Here is a 22,571-nt window from a genome sequence, read left to right on the forward strand (position 1 = left end):
CTGTTCCAGGTTAAGCATGAGAGCTGGGGGCCCTTGTGGTGTACCTTGAAGGACACGTGACTTCCTGCAGGTCTGAAAGCTGATTGTGGCCAATCAGAGGAAGACCTTGTCTTCTGCTCATTTCAGGGAGTCGGAAGATAGGGTGATCTGTGACAGTGATAACATGGCCTGAAAGTAGAATGTCTGCTGGCTAACCGCTGCATGCTTATATATCCAAATGTGTCCAGAAGTGGTTTACATTATTTATTTATTTTTATACATATTTTCTGTACATTTTGCCAACGTTGTGAAATTTCACCTTGCTTGAAAATGAGCAAAACTTTAGCAAAAATACACACGTTTCTGCCCGAGAATTTACGGCTTCGCCAAGCCTTTTCAACCCAGACACTGAAAAAGGGGCTCTTTCTCCTCTCCAGCACAAGCCATATTTTCTGGACTGTGTTAGAAAGACGGATCGCTTGCTAATGCTAACAAGGTCACAATTGTTTTGGCAGAAAAAAAAAAAAGACAAGGTTCGCAAACTCCTGCAAAAGTTTCGCACATCTCTGATCATGAGAGGATATGGTATTATGATTTAGTAATGAAGGTTTTAAATCCGTCATAAATCAACATTGCTGGTTTTTGACCACACCAGATAAATGGGAAATCGCACACAGCCCACAAAAAGGGTTTTTTTCCCCCCAATAACTTATCAAACTCATCTGTTTCCTCAGAAAGATTTAATCACCCTTAAAGAAAAATGTTCACCGATTTATAATTATTTTCCCCTGCGTAAAATGTATGTACAGGTGCAACTTCTGGTTGTAGACTGCTTGACAAGGAAAATCTGTGACCATCGTAACTCATCGTGACCATCTGTAACTCGTGAGATGGTCCACAGCAGGCTGTAATGGCCCATCGGATTAACACAGCGGGGGTCCCATTCAAATGCAGGGACCTCCGCTGTGTTATAATAATAATAGCATGTTCTTCTATAGCGCTGCTAGTTTTACGTAGTGCGTTACAGAGACATTTTGCAGACACAGGTCCCTGTCCCGTGGAGCTTACAATCTATGTTTTTGGTGCCTGAGGCACAGAGAGATAAAGTGACTTGCCCAAGGTCACAAAGAGCCGACGCCGGGAATTGAACCAGATTCCCCTGCTTCACACTCACTGCCAGTCAGTGTCTTTATTCACTGAGCCGCTCCTTCTCCCATGTTAATCCGATGGGCCATTAGTCTGGCTACAGGAATTTTGCAGCGTGGGATGGGTTTAAAGCTGCAGTTCAGTCAATATCCTGCATGTGTGTTTTTTTTTAATAAATCAGTTCTGTAGTAAGAAAAAATACTTTTAGCATTTTCTGTTTTTAAAAAAACTACTTTTAAAGACCAATTTTCTTGTATTCTATTTTAACAGCCATTTGCTAAGGCACTGCCCCTTCATGTCCTGTCACAAGCCCTGGCACACCCCTTTGTCAGACCTGCCCTCCCTCTAGCACATGTCAGTGCAGGAGTGCTCATGAATATTCATGAGCTTCCACTGACAGACAAGCAGAATATAAACAGATCCCTTCACTTATTATGTCACCAAATTTCGACCTATCAATACATGGAGAACAAATTGACCTGCAGCTATACAGTTCTTTAGGTAATTAGAGATTGCACACATGAAACTATTGAAGTAAAAAAATAAATTTAAAAAAAAAAAAAGACTGAACTGCAGCTTTAAGTGCAGAATTTTCAAGTCTAGCAACCTGCAACCAGCAGCTGTTGCTGTATCTATTTTCTTTAGGTCCGTGTATTTAAAATCTTATCTGGTGCTTACTGTTCTTCCCCACTATCTGTTTGGCGAATTAAGGCAGCACAATTTGGGTATACAAAGCCACAACAGAACAAAACGGTGGATTAACAATTTGCCTGTGTGCTCAAGAGATTACAAACCGTTTTAACACAAGATTGGATAAGGATTGCAAAAACGTACAAAGCATTTAGTTACATTGGCAACATTGGGGGGATAATAGCTCATTTACACCTCAGACTATGGATTTGTTCCAGCAAAGTTGTCCATCACCTATATATAAACCCCACTACATGTGCCGCTGCTACAGTGTCCCCTTTGGTCCTAGAATCAATCCCCCCTCTTGCAGCAAAGTGAGCTGTGATTATATGAAAAGTAATTCCACAGCCAATTGGTGACTCATCTACAAATCGCTAAGTGACACTTCAGATTCTGGCGGATGTCACCCTGCCTTTGACCCACCTGGTAGATGTGTAACTGGGGCCACCCACATTTAATTTCGCACCGCTGTGCCGTAAGAAAATGATGTCTCAAAGCACACGGTAAACGCAGAGGTCACCCTGCTAAGCAGAGATTGAATCTCTCACGGAGAAATGAGGATTTCATTGTGAATTCTGCGGGTTCCTGTCTGTGCGGCCCTTCCTTTCCCCGTGCTGGGTGAGAGGTGAGAATTAGCATTTAAATGGAGTGGTATTAATAGCACACCTCGGCACCAACAGCTTCTGAGATGATTTTGTTACCTCTTTCAAAATGGATAAATCTATTGTTTCTTCTCCATCACTCCTCGTCTGCAAAGTTTGGGATCTTATTTTCTTCCCTATTTATCTGATGTCCTACAGCAAAATAATAATAAATTATATATACATATATATATATAGCAAAAAAGGTTTTATCTGTCCACCTCACAATATAAATAAAAAATAATATATGTATATATACACACACATTCACACACTGCCTTGTGTAATTTTTGTGTGTCTATTGTAATTTCTGTAGCGATAGATACAGTCGCCCCCTTCTCACGAAAGACTAATTGGCCAACACTCCTAGGGTTGCCAGGCTGCTTCTCTACTGGGCGCAATGGTGAAAGGTGCGACGCGCGCAAGAAAAATCAATGGGGAAGTATGTAATTTATAAATGATCTGGCCGTCACGTCATTGTTTCTAGATTTCACTTAGTTTGCAGCTATTTGCACCAACTTCATATTCTAGTTCCAAAAAAATAAAAAAAATTAAGTGAAATTTAGAACCGATTACGTACCGGTCAGATAATTTATAAATAACATATCTGCAGTCACACTGGCCCATGGCGAGCAATACTGATCTTAATACTCCTCTCCCACACATTTCAAGATTGTAGCTCCTCTCACCCGCCTCCCCCTGTCATTTTCACCCTTCCAGGACAGCCACAGAAAACACACACACAACAGGTCAGACCAAACACACACACAACAGGTCAGACCAAACACACACACACACACAACAGGTTAGACCAAACACGCTCACCCTCCTCACCGCTCCATGCTGTTTCCTCATGTCCCTGGCCCCAACCTTCCCCTGATTGGCTGCTCCTGGGTAATGCCCAGAGAGGTAATACTAGACACATACATGTCCGGTATTACCTAATTTTTTACTGGACTGTGTCCAAATACAGGACAGTCTGGTTAAATACTGGACACCTGGCAACCCTTGGTCCCAAGGCTCAACAAAGTATCCGGCCGCTCCTCCTCTTACCGTGCAGCCCAAAACTGGAACAACCTACCGGAGACTCTCACATCCACCACCAGTCTAAGTTCTTTCAAATCTAAGGCTGTCACACATTTTAATCTGATCTGTAACTGTTACATACGCACATAATATATATTATCTTTAACTGTGCATGCAATGTCTTGTATATAATGTATAACCTGCTCATTATGTAACTGTATTTGTAACCATGTATTATTTGTCTTAACTCTATGCCCAGGACATACTTGAAACGAGAGGTAACTCTCACTGTATTACTTCCTGGTAAAATATTTTATAAATAAATAAAAATAAATAAATAATACACTTGTGGCCAGACACATATCCACTGGACTTACCCTCTCCCTACTGTCTCTTAAGTCTCACAGCGTACCACTTAGATTGTAAGCTCTCTGAGGCAGGGATTCCCTTTTCAATGTTGTGCATGTATTTTTGCTGCACTTATTGTATTGTGTTCCCATATTCTAATGTCTGCTACATACACTGAGGGTGACTGACATCCCATATAGTCCTGGACAAATCAAAATGTGTTTGTGCCGGGAAAGATCCATTAAGACAATGGTGCTCAACTCCAGTCTTCAACCCAGTTCTGGAGAGAAGTGCAAGAAAAGCTGGAACGTCCTATTGTCCTATCAAATAAAGGAGACCCCTGAAGCTCTTACAATGTGTGTGCTGCGTGGAGAACTTGTATAGACCGCACGTATTCTACTTAAGTGCACTGATTGCTGGATCTAAGCAAATACATCTCTTCCTATGCTCCATCTTACTCGCGGAACAACAAGCTTAGGGACCTCCTCGCCAACCTGCTCCTGGCATTGGCTAAGCTAGCCATGTATAAGACCAGGACGCAGCGTTTGGAAGGGGAGGTACCAATGAACGCAGTGGCCATGTTCTGGGCGCTGGTACAGAGTGCTCGGTATCCCCCCAATCTGATTTTTTTTTACATTAACTCTCCTATTTTAGTGCACTTTATTTTAATGTACTGTTGCACTAGAAACCGGTTTATGTTATATTTTTTGTTAGTCTGGTATTTTTTTTTCTCACTGCGTTCTTAATGGACCAGTGAGTTACCTGTTGTTCTGCTTTGCCGGCCAATCAGAGCTACCGGATTAAATAGTCCTCCTCCCCCAGAGGAACCAGCCACATACACTGAAGAACATGAGTGCAGAAAAGCAAATCTCCCCCCCCAGTGAGTGATCCCATTTTCCCTACGTGCTGTAACGACTTAATGGGAGAGCCTCAATGCGGTATCGGAGCTCGATATCGCTTAACTGCCATTCCGGTCAATGGAAGGTAACGTGGCCTGAAGCTCTGATATCACTTTATCAGAGAGTAGGGAACCCGGGTGCTGTGTGCCCTTTGTGTCTTCTCTTTTTGGCATTGTCGTATGGCAGTCTCAAGCATTTGTATTGTAACTTGTCTCCGCTAACACTTCCATTGCACCACTATCCACCCTTTCCCATAAAACTAGCACCCTTCAGCTGTGGCACACGGTCTCCAGTACTGTCCCCTATTTTCTCCTCCGCCTCCACTCAATCTCCCTCTCCTCTCTGTGTTCTATAACCAAACACAGGTCATTGCAGTAGCCTTTAGTTATAATACTAGCCTTTGAAGTAGGACACTCTAGGTTGGAGACCTAGTAGCGGTTCCACATGTATGTATGTATGTATATCTTTTTGGAAAAAGAAAAAGGAGGCGCGTGCCACTTAGAGTAAATCTGTGTTGACATTTATTATCAAAAATAGAAGTGAAAATAGCACAGTCACAAGTGTAGCTAGAACATGCGCAGTGAGAGAGATATTATCTCAAGTAGATGGTTCTCATCTGGGACTTCTTATGCTCCAAAGCAAAGGGCAGTCACTCCGAATCCAGGGTCCATGATGAAATATAGGAGTCCATGCCTGTGAAACATCCAGGAAACGAACAGTAGCAAAGTTGTCCAATTGTATCAACTTAACCACTGTACGTATGCGCAAGTGTCTCCATGCACCGGCCGCTCGTGGAGACGTGATGACATCATACGTCTAAACATCCGTGTCCCAACTAGTTTCGGCAGCACGTGGCTGCGTCATCCGAACTGCCACGGCACTTAATATCCTTTTATTGATGGTCCTATACATCATATGGACTAAATGTATGGACTTTTTGTTGTTGCAATTATCCCGTTATTCTCAGCACGTTTATATGTTCATTGAATTATCACGCTCCTATGTACACTTTTTTTTTATGTCGATGGTTCACTGTCATTACACCTAATTATATGATTTTTTTCACAAACACTTTACCTTGATTGTACCTATATACGTTTAGGAATCACAATATTATTGGTATATCTTAGCAAGCGCTCACTTTTTGTTTGTCGTAGTATGTATATCTTTATTTATATAGCGCCAACAGAGTACTCAGTGCTTTACAAAGACAATACAGTACAGGGAGTTATAATAATGCAATAAGCGCTGCAAAGTCAGAGAATAGGAAAGGAAATCCCTGCCCTGGAGAGCTTACAATCTAAGTGGTATGATGGGAGACTTGGGCAAAGCTCATACACTCCGCTTGCTTGCGAGACTGCGCGCCCTTTCCGTGCTGCGCGGCTGTAGCACAAGCGATCTCTGCTCATAGTGTTTGAGGCGATATGGGGGGCGTGGCTATGACATGACGGATCTGGTTCGCCGTGATTGGCTGGACCGTTCACGTGACGCGCCCGCCGCTTTAAAAGACAATTATTTTGTCTTTTCAAAACGCGGTCGCGCCATCATGTGCGCGCACTAGGAGCGTTCTCTAAGGGACGCCGGGCGCCATCCCATACAGTATAAGCTCAGCCTTAGACTTTGATCCCGCTGCGTCCGGCGGCGCGCGCAGCCATGTGCGCGTTCCTCACCAGCAGGGGTATCTTTTCCTAGCCGGTCCCTGTCCCCCCTCGCTGCACGGCTCACAACGCGCTGTGACACGTCAGCCGCCAGGGGATGCAAGAAAATTGTGATCCCGAGCGGTGACGCGTCACGTCGTGCGCTGATGAGCCTATCAGCGGTGGGAGCGGGAGCTGTCAGACAGCTTCCTCCACAAGGTAGGGGGTGGTGTGTGTGCGTGTGTGAGGAGGGCATTTGTGGGGGAAGGGGAAGGGAACGGGAGCTGCTTACCTTCCAGCAGCCTGCAGCAGCTACCTCCTGCAGCCCGGGAGATCGAGCCCGTGGAGGGAGGGGGGGAGTAGCGGGTCCCTCCGCTCAAACCACTCCTGCCCCCGGCTCCCTACAGACCGAATATCGCGGTCTATGCCTGTCAGCGTGCCGCCTGTCTGCAGTGCGGGCGCGCTGACTGAGGGAGCGGGGCCTTAGCCTTACAGAGGCAGCAGGTGAGGGAATAAGTGCTGTAGATGGCAGTGCTTGGCTACAATGGGTGGTAGGTGTGACTGAGTGTGGGACAGTAGCCATGAGTGCAGGCTGTTGGGATGCATCTTTTGCAATGCGAGTTTTAAGGTTGGTCGGTAGTAAATGAGATGGGTTAATACGATTAGCAGGGGAAGAGGTGGCAGGGAGGCGTGGGTGAGAGCAGGTGTGCATATGGCTGGGTGCAGGATTAGGAGAGATATCCCTAGCAGCGAGGAGGAGTAGAGAGAGGAGGTGAATAGAGGATTTGTGGGGGTGCTTTTTTATTGAGGGGTGTAGAAGTTGTTGGAAAGAGGTGTGTATATATAGTGGTGCAGTGTATGGGCACAGGAATAGGTGGAGAGGAGAAGCGATGAAGATATGTGGACGGGAGGGGAGTGGGGAAGTCGGTGAGAAGAGAAAAGTTTACAAAGGAGAAGCAGCAAATTGGGAGGGCGTAATGAGACCCCGGGAGAGAGGCAGCAGGAGAGAGGTCCCAGGTATTGGAGGACAGGAGAAGGTGTGTGAATCAGGCCTGGCAGGGCAGTGTAGCACTGAAGATTAAGCAGCAGCATCCTGGACTCCAGCTACTAAAAAAAAGGATTGTCCGTTTCTCTAGAAGATTGTCAAAATGTTTCATACCAGTAGAATACGATAATATAAAATAATATGAATACATTGAAGCAAAATGGAATAAAACAAAACAAAGCAGTATTTTGGGGGGGTGGACATTAACCCCTTCAGGTCTTTGCGATGTGTTCCAGGCCCCTTGGTGGTTTGATCCTTAATGGCAACTTGAAATGCCGCTACGACTTGCAAATCTCCGGTAATGTAGGGGACGCCATACAGGGCCAGATTTACTAAGCAGTGCTATTCCTCGAGACCTCTTGTTTTGTGTCATAATGTGCAGCATCAGAATTAGGCAGGGACGAGTCTGCTGGGAATGTAAGAAGTATATTGTAGATAAAGCAAGTATTATTATTATGAAGCGGAAATATTAGCACTTGGCAGTACAGCAAAGGTCTAAGGCCAAGTCCTTGATGCAGAAGACCGCGCGGAGGCACGATCACATTGCCTTAAGGCATTGATCGGGCCCATGGACCACACGGGGGGGCGCACGTTGCGCGAGGATTCAGTTGAAACTGATATCTCGGCGCGACGGGCAGGTCACGTGAGCGGTTCGCCCATTAGGGTGAACCAGCTCCGTGACTTCACTGCCACGCCCCTAAACACGCGCTCCGGCAGGTCTACCATGTCCGAAAAATGCACCCGCTTCACACGGGCGACGTCACGGACGCGCACGCTTCCACGCGGGCGAAAGGCTGCAAGGACCTGGCCTAACACAAAATGCTACACCTCCCCTGTGCTGCCTGTTACCATTTCTGTACATAGCGCTTCACAGCAGTAATACGCGTGGCATAATGTACCACGATGGGAAGAAGCGCCTCAAACATGACAGTAACAATGGGAAGGGGGTCACTGCCCCGAAGAGCTTACAATCTAAGTCTGCCTTGTGCTCCAATGACTCGCTGATTCTTCCAGCAGGGATGAGCTGTGGCTCCCATTGAAAATGATTTATTTTATTTATAAAATGTTTTCGCAGGAAGTAATACATTGAAAGTTGCCTCTCATTTTCATGTATGTCCTGGGCACAGAGTTATGATGACAAATACAGTTTTATACATTATATATAAAGACATTGCATGCACAGTTAGAGATAATATATATTTTTTATAGGCGTATATATAACAGTTACAGACCAGATTAAAATGTGAGACAGCTTTGTAGTTTTGAACGAACTTAGACTGGTGGTGGCTGTGAGGGTCTCGGGTAGACTGTTCCAGTTTTGGGGTGCACGGTAAGAGGAGGAGGAGCGGACAGATACTTTGTTGAGCCTTTGGACCATGAACAGTCTTTTGGAGTCAGATCTCGGTTGATAGGTGCTGCATGTGGTAGGGGTGAGGAGCTTGTTCAGATAGGCGGGTAGCTTGCCAAGAAAGTATTTGAAGGCAAGACAGGACAGGTGAACTTTGCGCCTGGACTCAAGTGATGACCAATCTAGTTATTTGTGCATTTCGCAGGGATGTGTGTTGTAGTTACATTAGAGGACAAAGCGGCATATTGAGTTGTACCTTTGGTATACAGTTGCACTGCTAGGCTTGCCTGCAGGCTCCAGATGAAAGCCAGCTAAGTGAACATCTACCCTACCCCCCAAAGAACCAGAACTAACGCGGCTTGTCCTAACCGTCCTCAGTTGAATGTACATTCAGATCAGCTTTTCAAATCCTCCATCTTAACACTATAACCATCGCTGCTCCTGTAATCTCTGACCAGCTGGTAACCCTGCATGACAGCCACGGGATCCGACCACAACCATTAATGCGCATAAATAACCTCTCCAATTAGGAAGCGTTTACCATGCGATGCCGTAAACCTGGGCCCATCCTGATAAGCAATCGGACCGCGTGAGAAATGCAAAGGCACCACACGCAATTATCGAATGGAAATGAAAGGCAAAGTTTAAATAAAAAACCCCGGCCCTGTGTTTGCGATCACGCTTTTTCCGCTTCATTATTTGATAACATCAGGAGATAACATTGTCCAAATGGATTTGTCGCCTTGTAACCGGAAAGTGCCCAATCAATATTTATTCAGCACACCCCGAGCCCAGGCGCATATCACGTGTGCCACGGCCAGCGTCGGTCCTCATGCAAATTCCACCTCGTCCTGTTCCCAAACCAGTGATTACAGAAAATGACAGCGGCAGACGCGTTTTCTGCCTACGGAATTATCTTCATTTCTAATTTTGTGGGGTTTTTTTTAAATATATTTTCGCAGTTGAAACAGAACGTGGTTTGTTTAGTTCATGGGCAATCAGCGTATACACATTAACCCATGGGGTGCTCAACTCCAATCCCCAGGCCCCCCACCCCCAACAGGTGAGGTTGTCAGGATACCCCTGCTTCAGCACAGGTGCCTCAATCAGTGGCTCAGTCAAAGACTGAGCCACTGATTGATCCACCTGTGCATAAGCAGGGAATGATTGAGCCACCTGTGCTGAAGCAGGGACTGATTGAGCCACCTGTGCTGAAGCAGGGACTGATTGAGCCACCTGTGCTGAAGCAGGGACTGATTGAGCCACCTGTGCTGAAGCAGGGACTGATTGAGCCACCTATGCTGAAGCTGCAATGTCCTGAAAATCTGATCTTTGGGGATTGCTTGAGGCCTGGATTTGAGCACCCCTGCCTTATCCCCATGGTAGCCAGATTGCGTTTATGACCCCCCCCCCCCTCTAATTGAGCCACATTAACCCAAGGGTGCTCAACTCCATGCCTCAAGACCCCTCCGTACCCTCCTCCCCAACAGGTCAGGTTTTCAGGATATCCCTGCGTCAGCACAGGTGGCTCAATCAGAGCCTCAGAGTGACATGAGGGATTGATCAAGCCACCGGTGCTGAAGCAGGGATATCCTGAAAGCCTGACCTGTTGGGGGTGTCTGCAGTTGATAACCCCTGCATTAACGCATTCACTAGCCGGACCAACGGCAAGCATTGCAATGCGTTGTACTGTACTTCTTGGCAGGGAAGGGGTTACTAGCTGTGCTCTCACTTTATTCACGTAGTTCCAGAGCTTATCACACCGCAGCCTTCAGTCACCAAAGGGCCAGATTCACGCAGCAGGGGGGAAAGTCATCGTTACAGAACGTATCTAATTGGCTTCCTCGGAAAGATTTGATCACCTGAAAGTAATTTGTTTCCTATTTGTAACGTGAACAATGAATGTTTCGTTTTTGACTTCATGGATTGCATGCAGATGCCAACGCAGGGTTTATCATTACTTATACAATCAATGGCCAAAAAAAAGCAAACGTTCGCTTTGGCATTGAGGACTGACAAACAGTCTCATCACATAAGACATTTTTTAAAAAAGATTGTAAAAACTTGTAAAGCATTCGTTTACCGTGGAAATAGTCATATAAAAACTAAAAGGCATTTAATCCCAGGAGCGACTTTCCGTTTAAGTAATATGTATTTTCTACATCTTTTCTGGCAAAATATTGTTCTTTTTATGGTAAACTATGGCCGCAGTTTTTTTCTTCCGTTTTTTTGTTACCTCCGTATTTATTCACAGCCGCAGCGCGTGGGGTATCTGACGTGTGAGATCAGAGCGACAGCGTGGAAAGTAATGGCAATTTGTACGAAAACGTGCGTAGGACTGTGGACACGTTGCCGTTTGTGATGCACTTTAACCCTTCGAGTGCCGGAGGTGTCGCAGCACCTGAGTGCCACGGCCCCCTCTAGGCAAAGCGCGGTCACGTGACTATTTTCACCCGTGGTCACATGACCGCGGGGACCATTTTGCCGGGAAGCGGAGAGGCGTCCTCTCCGTTTCCTAACTGGGCAGATCGCGTCCTGGGCTCCATGTGAACGCAGGGAAGAATCTAAGCAGAAACTAAATCTTGGTTGGGCATGATGTAGTCACAGGGTCCTGGGGAGCACAATGGGGATAATGGACCACCATGAAGGGTGGCACCAGTATTATCAAGGAAAGAAGGGTGGGTCGCCGTGCTGGTCCACTCTTCCATGTAGTAACAAAGGAGGGAGAGGGAGTAGGGAGTATGATGCCTTTTATTGGACCAACAAGTAGTTGATATGTTACACGCTTTCCAACCTCTCAGGGTCCTAAAGTTTGTAACAAATCAACTACTTGTTGGTCCAATAAAAGGTATCATACCCCCTATTCCCTCTCCCTGCGTTGTTACTACTTGGATCAACATGAGAATTCCTTATAGATGTAATGAAAGTATAGAGAGGTTTAGAAACCACAACGGTCTCCTCTTGGTGTACTATTCCAAAGTAGTGGGAGACGCCTGTTAACCTCCTCCAAAGGGCACCACACGTGATATACATCTCCCCTCCCTCTCTGCCCACGAAAGCATTTCCCATGTTAAGGGGGGGATTCTATGTGCTATATATCAGTGGTCATTCAGGACGTTTTAGGCTGAAACTCACCATTAAAGTGTGTCGGCTGGAAGAGTCCAGAACAGCTGATTAGTAGCATACGGAATGTGCCCTTTAGTATTGGAGAAAAGTACCTTGATTTTAAAGGTGCAGCCCCCTAAAAGAGTTAGCCCTTTGAGTGCCCTGGCACATAGCTTGGGGTCCCCAAGATGTAGTAGCTACGTCCCCCCAAAAAAATGCTTGAGGGGAGGTCGCGTCCTGTGCTCCTATGAAGCCCTGGATGCGATCTGAAGTGTTGGCGGATGGAAAGAAGGGGGGTGACACCAACACTTCCATCCCATCATCGGTGACGGAGCGTTGACCGCTTCGGAGAGAGCAGTTGCGAGTGTCCGAGAGATCGCGGCAATCTGGCCCCTCCGGCACTCAAAGGGTTAAAGCAGATTACAACCTGATTTTTTTGAATGTCCTAGCTGTTTTTGATTTCATTCCAGAAGGCCCAAAGCCTGCAGTAGACTATTCACATGGCAACTCCTGCCGTTTATTCTCATGTGCACCACTCCGCATGCAGACTACACAGAAACTTAACAAAGAACTGAGCCACTCATACAGTATAAGGCTCTGTAAATTCATGGGATGTCCCAAAGTAGGAGAGGATTTGCAGCCATTTTAACTCCCGAAGTAGGAGAGGATTTGCAGCCATTTTAACTCCGGAAGTAGGAGAGGATTTGCAGCCATTTTAACTCCCAAAGTAGGAGAGGATTTGCAGCCATTTTAACTCCCGAAGTAGGAGAGGATTTGCAGCCATTTTAACTCCCGAAGTAGGAGAGGATTTGCAGCCATTTTAACTCCCGAAGTAGGAGAGGATTTGCAGCCATTTTAACTGCCATTGTTTAAAACCCAGTGCGCAGGGAAACACTATGCAGGTGAAAACGCGACTCGCGATTTGTACGGGATGGAAATCCCTAAAAAAGCACTAAGTGTGCGGGAGGGAGGGAGTGCACCGTTCATGGGACCGGTCCGGTGGAAACCCTCACTCACTCTCTGTTCTCCTTGCAGGCAATATTACGAGATGCTGTACAACACGGCGGACGAGCTGCTAAACCTGGTGGTGGACCAGGGGGTGAAGTACACGGAGCTGGAGTACATCAATGCCCTGAGCCTGCTGCAGCGCAGCCAGACCGGGGTGGGGGACCAGACCACGCAGAACATGCGGCTGCAGCGGCTCAAGGAGATCGTGTGCGAGCAGGCGGCCATCAAACAAGCCACCAAGGACAAGAAAATAACCACCGTGTGAGCCGGGCGCACACGCAACATAATGCCCCCGTGGTAGAAATCTGGTCACCAAGGGGTTAAGGCAGGCGTGCTCAACTCCAGTCTTCAAGGCCCCACACCAACAGGTCAGGTTTTCCGGATATCCCTGCTTCAGCAGAGGTGGCTCAATCAGTCCGAGCTTCAGCACAGGTGGCTCAAAGTCGAAGGTTAAGCGTCTGCTTGAACCACCTGTGCTGAAGCAGGCACCGATTGAGCCACCTGCGCTGAAGCAGGGATATCCTGAGAAGCTGACCTGTTGTGGGGAATTGAGGACTGGTGCTGAGCCCCCCTGGATTAAGGAACCGTTCCTGAGGAAACCTTTTATGATTCCCATGAAAATGAACGTGCTGCGTTTTATTAAAGTACCAAGTATAACTCCATTGTTTCCCCACCGCTAACGACAAAATAGAACATTTAACTGCATTTCCTGGGATGTGAGGGGTTAATTGACACAAAGGTTGCGGACAAACGTCTTCTCACTCATGTCGTGCCTGATTTGATGTGAGTCTCACTGCTTGTTTGTTTTATTATCAACGTATCCGACTTTAACAACGTCTCATTGATAAAAATCATCACTTTTACATTAACATGCCATTTTTGGGCCCAGAACCCCCCACATTTTGCTTATTGAGCTCCTGGGAGGGGGACATCTCTATAACTGGTGATTATACCCGTGTGGTCTGTGGCTGATGCCCTGGGGACCTGCTGAAGCGCTGCTTGGTATAAATGACCCTGTACGCTGTGCTACGCTTTGTCATTTCTGCTTTTCCTGTCCGATTGCCACCCCTGACATAGGCTAACTCCAGTCCTCGAGGGCCACTAACATGTCAGGTTTTAAGGATATCCCTGCTTCAGCACAGGTGACTCAATCAGTGGCTCAATCCAAGACAGCTACCTGTGCTGAAGCAGGGATATCCTTAAAACCTGACGTGTTAGTGGCCCTCGAGGACCGGAGTTGGCCACTCCTGGCCAATGTTGCGAAACCTTCCTTTATTGCAGCAAACTTCGGCTTAAACCAGTGTGTCTCCGGGAACCCCAAGTCTCCGAGGGGGGCTCCCCCGAGTCTCCGGGAACCCCAAGTCTCCGAGGGCGGTTCCCCCCGAGTCTCCGGGAACCCCAAGTCTCCGAGGGCGGCTCCCCCGAGTCTCCGGGAACCCCAAGTCTCCGAGGGCGGTTCCCCCAGGTCTCCGAGGGCGGTTCCCCCGAGTCTCCGAGGGCGGTTCCCCCAGGTCTCCAAGGGCGGTTCCCCCGAGTCTCCGAGGGCGGTTGCCCCAGGTCTCCGAGGGCGGGTCCCCCGAGTTTCCGAGGGCGGTTCCCCCGAGTCTCCGAGGGCGGTTCCCCCGAGTCTCAGAGGGCGGCTCCCCCGAGTCTCCGAGGGCGGTTCCCCGAGTCTCCGAGGGCGGTTCCCCCAAGGAACCTATGTTGTAATTTTCTTTTTTGAGACATGTTTTTAAACAAATGATCCCCAGAACGTTATTAAAGGTGATACTGTAATGTCGTAGATTGTGTACAAGTCAGAAAGCTGATGGTTTGCTTAAAAATAAATAAAAAAGCCCTACCAGAATATGTAGGATTCATTGGCAAAGTTGCAATATATTTTTAAGGGGTTTCCACTGGGTCCCCAAATATTATTTCTTAAAAGGTTATAAAACTGGTTTAGCTCAGTTTGGATTCCTAAAGATCTATCGCTCATCAAAGGACCTGAAACCACTCCATAAACTCCCCATCTCCCTGAGAGGGGAGCAGCATGTCTCCAGTCATAATACAGTATATATCTTCCTTACTGAGAAAAACCAACAGCATACATTGAGATCTCGGCCGAGCCATCGCATACACAAGGAAGGGAACTGGGGGGGGGGGGGGGGGGCATTTAACTGTGCTGTTCATCATTTTAATAGGCTATATAAAACGGCTGCCATAAATGTTTATGATGTCTGTTCATTGGATGCAGATTGGTTGATTTGTAGGATGCTGAATTTTTATGGGCGTTTTGATTTCCTTCCTCTTAATTGCAACATTAGGGGTTATGGATCAACATTTTCCAGCTGCAGAACCAGAGCAGGAAACAAAACACGGCACCACTGAAAGAAGATGAATTTTCCTTTATTAGAAGAGCAATCCCCCTACTTTATTTGGCCTGGGGTTTTCTAAAGGATGGTAACTATGGAGATGAACCGCACAGTTTTCAGCTTCGGGGTCCTCTCGGTTCCAGAGTTACCTACTAGTGAAGTTACAAGGTTTAAATCTCCTTCCAGGGGAAACAAAATGGCTGCTAAATTTCAGGCCAATAGGAGGCTACTACATCATCAGTTGGGGCTTGCTATTGGATGTCCATTGAAATTCCCATTAAAAACCAGGACGTATATACCAGTAACTTCACTGGCAAGTATCTTGGTAACAGGAGGGGTCTACTGAGCTTAAAAAAAAAAAGGGGGAGAGGAACCCCTAATTGCTGCTTCAAATCTGTGTGTTCCAAATGTTGCACCAAACTGGCTTTATAACTGTTGGGTCTGGCTTTGTAACAGAAGGGTAAGGCTTTGTAACGGGGGTCCGGCTTTGTAACGGGGTCTGGCTTTACCCTTAGTTTCAGCATAAATGCCTTCAATTTCCAAGTGAGCAAAATGTACAGTACCTGTAACAGCTTCGCCTTGTTGTCCTGGGACGATGTGTTAGCCATGAAAATTGCCTCTTGTTAATCTTTTAATGGAAAATAAAGATATACTTCATTAAAACTGCTGTGGTTTTATGTACCCTAACACAACATACACATCAGTGCACGATGGGAGGGAGGTGGGGGCTGTTCTTTGGGAAACAAACTATCTGTTAACTAGAGATCTGGCCGAGCACTAGCATGCTACCCATGTCATCCTGGGTCTTAGAAGTGCACTGTGTAAATCTTTACTATGTACAGTACTACCATACTATGTGCACACAAGATTAAAATGATTAAATACAATATTAAATGTAAAAAAAAAGGAACCATTTTTGTCTATATATACTGTGTGTGTATATGTACAGTATATATATATATATATATATATATATATATATAAACAAAAGGGGAAAAAAATAGCGCTTTCCAGTCCCCACTGACCCAAACCTTGTAGGCTGTGAGAAAATTGCAACCAATGATTAACAAAAAATCTATATTAAAAAATGAATAATAAAATAAATGTAATAATAGAAACATAAAAATAAAAACCAACACAGAAGTAATCTATATAAATATATATATATAAAAAGGATATATATAGATTAAAAATAAAATTATACAATACAAATGAAGATCCAATCATATACAGAACACACTGTCCTCCAGAGTAGTTGCAGCCTGATAGAAGGGACCACCAATCCCTCAGGGATATGTAAGAAAAAAACAAGAAAACAACAGGCGCACTCATGGTGTAGTAAGTATGAAAAATTTATATGGATCTGAAAAGGTATAAATTGCGCACTCACAAACGTGACAGGATTAAAAGCATGTATGAGTAAAACTCAACCGCCAACGATGACCGGGAAGGTAGGGTACAAACTTGGGCTCCACCGTGTGCCGCAGATGTTGATAGCTGCGTGGCCTCTGTGTACCAGGTACTTCCTCGTTGCAGTCTCGCGAGAGTTGTGACGTCAGCGGGAGCTCTTGGGTAGCAGAGAATCTTGGGTAGTCTCTTGCGGAGCTGTTTAGGAGACAATGCACCCGCTGGATCCAATATGACATGCAGATTTCTCCGGAAAATAGTCCGGTATTGACAAATATGTCAGAGTGCACAAAAGTACATAAAATACAAATGTATTGACTCAAAAAACACCCTACGCGTTTCGTCCTTAAGACTTCGTCAGGGGGTATCGCCTTCAATTTCCAAGTGAGCAAAATGTACCTGTAACAGCTTCGCCTTGTTGTCCTGAGACGATGTGTTAGCCATGAAAATTGCCTCTTGTTAATCTTTTAATGGAAAATAAAGATATACTTCATTGAAACTGCTGTGGTTTTATGTACCCTAATCCAACATACACATCAGTGCACGATGGGGGGGAGGTGGGGGCTGTTCTTTGGGAAACAAACTATCTGTTAACTAGAGATCTGGCCGAGCACTAGCATACTACCCATGTCATCCGGAGTCTTAGAATTGCACTGTGTAAATCTTTACTATGTGCACACGAGATTAAAATGATTAAATACAATATTAAATGTAAAAAAAAAGAACCATTTGTGTCTATATATACACTGTGTGTGTGTGTGTGTGTGTGTGTGTGTGTATATATATATATGTATGTATATATATATATATATATATAACAAAAATCCAAAGGATCCGCAGCACTCACTAGTTAGTTTAAATTGTAAAATAGGTTCTAATTCATCTCACAAGCACCAGGGGTAAATACAAGAAAGAGGGGAGCGATGTTTCAGAATTCCCGGTCCTTTGTCTAGCTCCTGCTAGAGCTAGTTAAGCGCTAGATAAAGGACCGGGAGGTCCGAAACATCCCTCCCTTCTTTCTTCTATTTACCCCTGGTGCTTATGAGATGAATTAGACCCTATTTTACAATTTAAACTGACTAGTGAGTGCTGCGGATACTTTGGATGTTTGTTCTATATATTTTTGTTGCTGGACGGTGTTCCCGGCTGCACTGCAAGCCCCCTGATTATAAGATAAGTGACTTGCCCTATTTTTGTCCATTTGAGTGCCCTGAACATTTAGTATTTTGTATATAAATATATAATATATCGATGTCAATGGACAGCACAGGCATACAGGTCTTGGTTGACGGGTTTATTAAAGAAAGAGATCAACATATTGGTCCTTTCGTGAAACATGGTGCAGAGCACCAAACAAATATCCTCAGGTGGTGGTTGTGAGGAACACATCGGTGCAAACAGCAGCGACCCTAGTCGTTATTGGAAGCAGTGTAAACAAACAGCCCAGTGTTGAGGGAAATGGAAGTGTGCTGAGGGATGGTAAGTACTGTGAGCAAAGGTGCACCTGAACATCCAAAAACACAGAAGCCTTAAAGCACAAAACGTGAAGGTCCCCTGTAGGTACAAAAAGAGCCGGAAGGTCTGAGGGTATACTAACAGTACGATTTAACAAGTCCTACAAGCTGCAAAGGTATCAACGGAATTGATAGTCATTATGGACAAATCCAAGAAAGATACAGAATACTCCGTATTGTATCAAATAAAAAATGGGAGTGGGGGGTGCCGAGCACGCGCATTTTAAGTGAAACTTCTTTGTCTTTTGTCACTGTTTTGTCACAGAAATTGTATTTGTGATGGTGATGTTTTTAATTAAAAATCAAAACAATTCAGTGACAACGCAAAGAAGTTTGACATAGAACGTGCGTGCTTGGCACACACACCCTGTTTTAGCTATTTGCACTTCTATATGTATACCAACTTTGAATTCCTTGTTTGTGTGTAACTGTGTGTGTGTCTGTCTCTCTCTGAGTGTGTATCTCTCTCTCACTGTGTGTGTGTGTATATCTGTGTGTGTGTGCCCACAGCAATACTTAAACAACATAAGTAGGGACTGTGCTTGCTCCAGAAAGGGTCATTAAGGTAGTAAAGGTAAATGTAAAATCCAGACCGTAAGTGGAAGGTAGAACAATGATTATCATACGATTGACCGCAGAGTGCAAGTCTGACATCAAGGTCCAAAGTGTCAGAGAGACAGGGAATGCTGCTACGGAACATACACAATGGATCGACCCCATCTATTTTGCTAACACTGGACACAGAGAAGACCTTTGACAGGGTCAATTTGACACTTCTTATTTGACCATTACAAATGATGGTATCTGAGGCAGTTTCTTAACCGCCGTCCAGAACATATACTCACGTCCATAAACTGTAATCCGATGATCTAGTTTTTATTCTGACCTTATACATGTCCAATATGGAATCAGATAGGGTTGTCCTCTATCTCCGTTACTCTTCACCTTCTATATTGTGCCCCTTGCTAATGTGATCAGGTAGAAGGATAACATTTTTGGTTGAAAAATAGGCACACGGTACCATAAAATTACACTATTTGTCGACGATACAATTGATCAAAGTGTTCGACCAACATGGCTATGCTACTGTATAGTTCTGGCTTCAAAATCAATACCATAAAGAGGAAACCCTGAACATTAACCACCCACCAGAAATATGGCAAAAGCACCTCGTATCTAGGGATCAAGCTATTGATGTTTAACACCCCTGAGGCGGAATATTTTCACCATCTTCAGTTAAGCGATTTTGTTGCATCTCCGTTGCCCTTTTCTCCCCTGCCAAAAACCTACTTTGGGACTTATTCTAAATCTGCTATAGCTGCCCAATCCTGCTACATCTGATATATAATAAGACCTTTTTGCGGTTATACTCTGTCTTTTCTCCTCATTGAGAAATGGATTGATCGCACTAATCTACCAATACTCATTCCCAATTTAAAAGGGTTTAAACTGGGATGATGTTTGGGAAGCGGCGTCAAAATCTTTCACTAACATTGAGAGAACAGCTACAAAATCCTTTATCAGTGGGGAGCAGGCATTGACCTGCTTAAACAAAATGTACAAAATTGCTTCTCCCCTTTGCTTTTCGGACTGGAACCAAAGGGGAACCATGCACACACTTGCTGGGACAACCCAGGATTCTGAAGATTTGAAACAACATAAATTGCTCGACAACATTCTCTCCGCAGTGAGATGCGCTGGTGCAACATTGTGGGGATAATTACCCCCCAATTTAACTCAGGTCAACAGACACATAAGGCGCATGCGGAAGGGAGCATGATTCCATTACTAAATTCAGAAAGATTTGGGGGCCTCGGTTCGATGCCATGAGACCCTCCGAATTAACGGATGTCCCTCTTTCCATAAACTAGATCAAAATTAGACAGGTGACAGGCACGTAATTTAGCTTTCAATCTTTTGAAAATGCTTCCGGTTGTCTCTGGGCCCTTCCCTTGGTAATCCTGTCTTTGCCATGGTACATTAAGATGTACATTGTATGAGTTATTTATGTAGCCCCGAGGTAAATTTAAACTCCCTGACCTTCCTCCGCGAGTGCCGTGGGGTCCCCGCCGGCACTTCGCGAGGGTGGGGGCCATTGCAGGGAGCAGAGCGGGACTGTGCGGCGCAGGCCGGTTGCCGGGGACGCGATCGGGCCGTCGCTAGGGCCGCGATCGCGTTGCCACTGGCTCGGCGGCTGGAGGAGAGTGCGCCGCCATTGCGCGTTAGTTCGCGCATGCGCAGGAGGCGGCAAGCGCGCGATAGGACTCCAGGGATAGATCTGGGATAGGGAGAGATCGCGCGAGAGTAGGGAAGTGTAGAGGGAGGTTGAGGCGGCCATTAGGCGTTCGCGCATGCGCGGGAGAAGCGCGCACGCGGCCCCAGTGTTTAGACAGCCCCCTGGGAACTACAACTCCCAGGAGGCTTAGGGAGACAGAGGTCAGGTGCTCCCTTGCGGCCAATAGGGCTGGAGGAAGCTCAGCCCGGGAATATAGATACATTTCCCGGGCTTTGCAGAGACAGTCAGGCAGAGGAGAAGGAAGGAGTAGGAAGGGTGCAGGGAGCGCGTGGCTCCTGTACCAGGTAAGGGTTCTCCCTAGATCCCCAGGCAGGCCCCAATTCCCGGTAAGGGCAGGGGGTAACTGAAGAGGGACGGCCCTAGCTAGGGAGGTCACCCTTAGGTGCGGAAGGTGCAGGTTTGGCAGTGCCACAGCGGAGAGGGCTGTGGGCACTGGCAAATAGGCACAGCGTGTAAGCAGTGGATTTGCTGCGGGATTCAGGTGGCTGTGTGTGAGTGCAGCTGCGTGTGTGTGTGTCGCTGCATGTGCTGGGCGCAGTGTGTGCAGCGTGTGTGAAGTCTGCAGGCTGACAGAGAGCTGTGTGTCTGCTGCAGACTGTTAGCTAGTTAATAGCTAGTTAATAGCTAGTTGTTAGTTACAGATAGGACTGGGTAGCTAGGGGAGGGGGGGGGCAGGTTATTGTTCCACAGGCCCTAGGAGTTTTCCCCAAGCCATCCCAGGTTGCGGTTCATCAGGGACAGGCCCTAGGTTAGGGTTCCTGTCCTGATAGGGTTAGTTAGGGATAGCGGCGGTTGCTGTTCCCGTGCGACGGTGGTGTGACCGAGAGACGGTTGAGTTCCCGTGGAGCGGTGGGACCCTCGTTGGGGTCTACCGGCAGAAGTACCTGGATAGGATCAGACGGACGTCTGACCCTTTTAGAAGTGTGTTGCGGTCCCGAGCATCGGAGTGCTCGGAAGGTACTTCAGTATTATAAGTGCACCAACTGGGCCCTAGCTTAATTTAGTGACTGCGCAGTCACCCACGACCTCCGTAGGATTACGGGACATTGGGTGTGGGGGATCACAGGACACTGGGTGGGAACACCAGACATTGGGCTGAGGTGATGCGGATAGAGCATCAGGTTATGTTATGTTATGTTATGTGATGTGTGACATGTCGTGTTAGTAAAGTGTTAGTATTTTATCTACGTGTGTTATTGTATTTCTTACCCAGGGCTATCTTTCATAACGGGGATCCTGGGTAAGTGGAGGCGCTGCACCAGGTAATGGTAAGGGTTTCCCCAGGCTCCCAGCTAGCGGAGGCTCAGATCTCCTGGAGCCACAGGTGTTATGCAGTTACCAGTAGTCCCTTAGAGCAGGTGTGTTGCGGGGAAAGGAACCGGTTAGACCACGAGGGGCCAATGTGAGATTGGGTGGGTCGGCCGGTTCACAAAAAGGGCTACATTTGGAGGCGCTGCTGAGATGATCAGACCTGGGGTGCCCTGTATGTTTTTTTTAAATTGTGTCCTATTTTTGTTTCGCCATGGGGAAGCCCTCAAGGCGGAGGAAGCCACGTGCTAAGTTCCCAGCCGCGCGGGAAAATGTTGCCAACAGTTATCCAGGACTGGCGGGAAAACCCGAGCCCCGCCCCCACACTGTGAGTGACTCAGTACCGAGTTTGCAACATTCCCCAAAAGACTGTGCTGCCCCTCCTCTAGAATCCACCAGGGGGAGGGAGTGTCTTGAGCAGAAATCAGAAATTTCTGTTCCCCCTAAGGAAAGCAAGGGATGCCGAGAAGAACACCCTTGGCTGTACAGGATCATACGGGCCCCCCATTTAGTCTTGCCAATGGTGGTATGCCCGTGTGTGTTAAAGGACTGGAAGGTGATGGATGGCTGGATGGGCGGAGCATCTGAGTCACCAGTTGCCCTTACGATGACCGTGGTAGACGGGGAAGAATGCCTGCACGGCCGTCTGAATGAATGTGAGTGTGACGTTGGTGAGCTGACCCAAGGGCCTAAGTGTCCTGACTGTGCGGCGCAGTTCCTGCAACCCAAACCGCCAGCGGCAGAGGACACTGTTGCCGAAATGGAGTGTTCCCTCCCCGAGGATGAGAGAGACTGCCAGGGGTTACACCCTGATGTGTATGAG

At 46.5% G+C, this 22,571-nt stretch overlaps 1 protein-coding gene across 1 annotated transcript in view; it reads left to right on the forward strand.

Moving 5' to 3' along the window:
• Positions 1-15,015, forward strand: part of EXOC4 (exocyst complex component 4) — a 409,051-nt gene extending 394,036 nt beyond the window's left edge. The window contains exon 18 of the mRNA XM_075599349.1: positions 12,900-15,015. Coding sequence (XP_075455464.1) covers positions 12,900-13,137 — 238 coding nt within the window. The 3' untranslated portion in view covers positions 13,138-15,015. The remainder of the gene's footprint in view (positions 1-12,899) is intronic.
• The last annotated feature ends 7,556 nt before the right edge of the window (positions 15,016-22,571 follow it).

Source organism: Ascaphus truei, chromosome 5, assembly GCF_040206685.1.
Source record: "Ascaphus truei isolate aAscTru1 chromosome 5, aAscTru1.hap1, whole genome shotgun sequence".
In the NCBI taxonomy this organism is placed as follows: Eukaryota; Metazoa; Chordata; class Amphibia; order Anura; family Ascaphidae; genus Ascaphus; species Ascaphus truei.